General features: G+C 46.6%; 1 protein-coding gene across 1 annotated transcript in view; it reads left to right on the top strand.

Annotated features, from left to right (window-relative positions):
* Positions 1 to 3,057, top strand: part of ZFYVE26 (zinc finger, FYVE domain containing 26) — a 62,609-nt gene extending 59,552 nt beyond the window's left edge. Inside the window, exon 39 of the mRNA XM_012656042.1 lies at positions 2,315 to 3,057. Within this exon, the coding sequence (XP_012511496.1) occupies positions 2,315 to 2,530 (216 nt within the window). The 3' untranslated portion in view covers positions 2,531 to 3,057. The remainder of the gene's footprint in view (positions 1 to 2,314) is intronic.
* Positions 3,058 to 4,473: the final 1,416 nt, after the last annotated feature.

The raw sequence follows: 4,473 nt of genomic DNA, 5'->3' as shown, positions 1-4,473 counted from the left end.
TGCTAATGAACAGCACTTCAGGCTTGGTTTGTCACCTTTATCCCTTGTTTCCCACAATAGTTCCCATACAACCTTGTATCTCAGTTTCTTTGCTGTCCAGAGGTGGAGCTGGGACCTGGATGGGGTGTAGAAGGGAGGGAATAGGTGGGGAGAGTAGGTGGGGAACAGGTGAACATCACTTTCCCAATTCTTTGTCCCCAAGACAAATGTGTCCTAGGCTGCTCTTGAATCTCCACTTTATACTGCAGTCTTCTCTTAGAGAGCCCTAGGAAATCCCTCACTTCCATCTTTAGGTTGACCGAATGAGGTTCCTAGAGTAAGCAGGTATTTCTTTATCCTGGAGGGAAAAAGGTACAGTGAGGAAAAGCCTCACCCAACCCTTTGACCAACAATGTCCGCTAGTGTCTCATTTTCCTTGGTTGTGAAGAGCTCTTCCCTGTTTGGGAAATTGGTGCCAGCCAGAATAAAATTATTCCCATCTGTCCCCATTTGTGGCTAACCATTGGATGGATCCTCCCGCCATCTGCAGGAAGGTCCCTAGGCCAGGGGAGGCAGGAGAAACCCAAGCTGGTCTGAGCTGCCCTGGCCATCAGCAGAGGAATGATCTGGCAGCTGAGTCCCTCGTGATGAAAACTAATGTCAGGCGAACAGCTTCTTACCTGCTCCCTGGGGCAATATTGCTAATTCCAGGACTGAATTTACTGGGTGTCTTTAAATCACAGGGTTAAAGAGAACACATTCTAAACATTTCTTCATTTATTTTTGCAACATCTTGGAAAGGATGAAATTCTAACATTCTGCAATATGGAAAATTACCTTCCTAGAATCAGAATGAGAACCTAACAGCCAGGACAGACACCCAGGTCCCCTGCTTCCCAGACTATAGTTCTTTTTCAAGCCTTCACCTAGCCTCTCACTGAGCAGGACAGAGGGTCTATCCTTGGAAAAGACATGCACTAAAATCTACATAGCCCTTATTAGTTTTTCAGGTTTTCTTCTCTCAGCAGTGGCACTAATGCACTTAAGTGATCTCAGGTTACAAGATCTTGCCAAAAACCAGCTTCATTCAGCTTATATTCCAGACTCTCTGGAAAAATACCCTTCTTCTCTTGACAGGAATTTTGCCTGCCAGCTTGTGATATGTGTGTAGCATACGTAGCTGCTAAGTGGAGCTGGGGAGAGCTCACATCTTAGGACAGCAAGCAGACTCCCAAGCAGCAGGAGTTGATCACTTTAGTGACCTCAGAACATGCCAGACATCTTCTAGCTGCAGGATATTATCTGTAATTGAGCTTAGACAGGAAAGAAGGACTTTAGGGACCACAAACAAGGCTTTAGGGAGCCTGGATACGTGAAGCAAAAAGAGTCCCCTCTGCTAACTAGGAGGGACTGTTGTGTCAGAAAGGCAGCTGCTCGTAGAAGCTCTGTGGCAGCTCGTGAGGCCCTCGCTGTTTACCAGCCCAGAATTCTGGCTAACCAGGGGGCTGCTGGTGAGACCAGGGCAAGGGAAGGAAGGATTTCTCCTCTTCCCCAAGCTGGGGATTCGTGAGATGGACAGCCTGGGAGAGACACACACACATGCACATACTCTGAAACTGAGCTGCCTCTGATCCAAACAAGAGAAGTCAAGTCAGGACTGAGGTTAGACCTTTATTAGACCTTTTGTAATTGTGTATATGTTTTCCTCTCCAAATTTCCTACTAAAAGAATTTTAATTCAGTAGGCTGAAAACAGAAAAATAGAGAAGGGGGATCTGCGTGTCCATCATAGGGAAGAGGTTTGAGGGTTTATTCATTCATTTGTTCATTCATGTAATGAATATTTATAGAATGTCTACTACGTGCCTGGGCCTGTGCTAGGCACCAGGAATACAAGGAGTAGAAAAAGCAGACACTATTCCTGTCCGCGTAGAACTTAAATTCTAGTCAAGGAGACAGATGTCAATCAATCACCTAGATAGCTATAAAATCACAGCTTGTGGGCAGTGGCAATGCTGGCTCTGAAGGCAGGAGGAAGCTAGTGAGTTTGGGGCAGTGAGGAAGTGCCTCAGAGGGAGAGGATAGAGTCCAGAGTGAGTCCAGCCAGCCTGCCTTGTTTTTTAAATTCTCAGCTTGTTAGTAATAACTTTTTATACTATTTAAAAAAAACACAATGTAATACCTTACGTCCAGAATATTTAAAGAGTTGTTATTATATAATAGCATAAAAAGCAAGAACTCAGTTATTAATTTGGTAAGTGAGAAATGGTATCTGCCTGCCTGAGCTTTCTGTGTATTTGATTCATCTGTGATGGTTCCTTTTCCACTGTCTTGTATCTGACTGCCAGGTTCGGGCCTACCTGACATGTTGCAAACTGCGTTCTGCCTACCTGATTGCTGTGAAGCAAGAACACTCTCGGGCCATGGCCCTCGTCCAGCAGGTGCAGCAGGCCGCCAAGAGCAGTGGGGATGCAGTTGTGCAAGACATTTGTGCCCAGTGGCTTCTGACAAGCCACCCCCGGGGTGCCCACAGCTCAGGCTCCAGGAAGTGACCCTGGGCAGCCGGGCCAGGGAAATGTGGCCTGAGAACTGTGGCGGCAGCGATGATGGTGGTGCCCTTCGCCTCTTTCCTCCTGTGGAGTGGGACTTCTCTGGCTCTGCCCCGGGTTGGAAAGAGCTGGATTGGACCCTACTTGCCTCCTCAGGCAAGGACAGGACCTTTCACACAAGTGCCATGTTTCTGTAAAATTGTGGAATCCGTGTGTATCTGTGTGTGTTCGTCTGGAGATGTCCAGTTCTTTCTACCTCAGAGTGAGTGAGTGTGTGTACACACTCGTGCACACACATGCATGCTCCTGTGCACTGACGTTTACACCCAAGCATTTCTGAACAAATGAAACTCTCCTCCCTTGAAAAGAGGCACTTTACTTTAGACTCCTGCCACTCTGGAAACCTTCCCTGCGTTTTGGCTCTTGACCCGGGTCCTCCTGTTTGTACACAGTCCCCTCCATGTGGGCATGCTGTAGTAGCTCCTCTTAACTGGTGGAGTTTTACAGAAAATTAGAGAGCAACACCAAAAGGATCGCCTCTTTTCCCTTCCCGAAATTCAGAGATGGTTTTGAGACAAGTGCTACCTGTGGAATAAAATTATTTTCCCGGTGTCTCCTCTCCCAAGCACAAGAAGTCAACATGGGTCTTTGGAAGGTAGTCTGAATAGAAGTGTTTTCAGGTGCTGGCATCCGAAAGCTGTGGATGCGTATACCTGCGATCAGGTCTGGGAGGCTGACGCATAGGCGGGAGCATCCCCATCACATTTGTGAGAATGGCAAACCATCCAAAAGCGATACGGGGGGTTTGCTCACAAGCACAGAGCTGGCTCTCATGAATGTCCCTACTGCAGAGTTGGTGGGTAAGAGAATGTGCCTCCCTCTTTAAGACTCTGGGAAGAGATATGGTAGCCAGGATGCTAGGACTGAATGTCTAGACTTTACCTATTTGAGTTCCAGTCCTGTTTGTGCCCCTTGAATTGGTTAGGAAACTACTTCCTCTTCTCTCCTGCTTCCTTTCAGTCCCTTCAGGACCACAGGATAGATATGCAGAGACCTGGGGCCATTGAGAAGTCAGTGCACTTCTTTTCTCTGTCTTAACAGAGGGAGTCAGGGGTAGGCTTCACAGTTGGGCCTATGGACAAGCGTCAGAACAAGGGGATAAGGAATGTCACGTCCAGTTGGTGGAAAACTAAGTGAAGTGCTTTTTAATATGCACTGGCTTGTCCTCCCACCGAAATGTGACAATGTTTGGGAAAGGGTCTGTCATACTCAGTGACTTGGATTTGCAAATGAGAAGCCTAAAGAAAAGCTCTGCAGCTCTGAGCCTCGCACCAGCCAGAGCTCAGCCTGTTGCTCTCACCTTTGATGCTGAGTCAAACAGAAACTAGAAGCTAAAGTCAGTATCTGGTGCTTAGAAACCTTGTGGATTTCCTTCAGAACCAAGTTTCTTAATAGTAAAATAAATAACTGTTATGGACGTCTGTCAGATTAAAAGTTTGGTCCTATTAGAGAGGAGAAAGACTGTAAGGAAAATACTAGATCCCTTTGGACTGAAGTTAGCTTTTCCTTCCTTGAGTCATAGGACGCGTCCATCCTCCAGGAAATGTCATTCCCTGGCATCTGCTTGCCCTTCTGAATCTGTCCTTTTTGCACTGAGCATAAGCACTTTATACTAATGGGTCACAAATCTTAATTAGGGATGTTAAGACCAGCTTTTCCTGGCTTTTTCCTCTAACTAATTGAAGTACCAAATAGGCAACCATTGACTAGACTGACATAAGACGAGGCTATAAAGGCCTTTGAGCATCACACTGTGGTCTCCAGCAAAAACCACCACCAAGACAGCATCCATGTCGAGGGGTGGGACGTTTTACTACAAGCAAGCCACAATAAAGTGTCGATCTGACAAGTTTCTTGGTTTCATGATTCCTTTGTGCTGTCTTGCT

The sequence above is a fragment of the Propithecus coquereli genome, unplaced genomic scaffold, assembly GCF_000956105.1.
Source record: "Propithecus coquereli isolate 6110/MARCELLA unplaced genomic scaffold, Pcoq_1.0 Scaffold5, whole genome shotgun sequence".
Lineage (NCBI taxonomy): Eukaryota > Metazoa > Chordata > Mammalia > Primates > Indriidae > Propithecus > Propithecus coquereli.
This window is presented reverse-complemented; position numbering and strand designations above follow the sequence as displayed.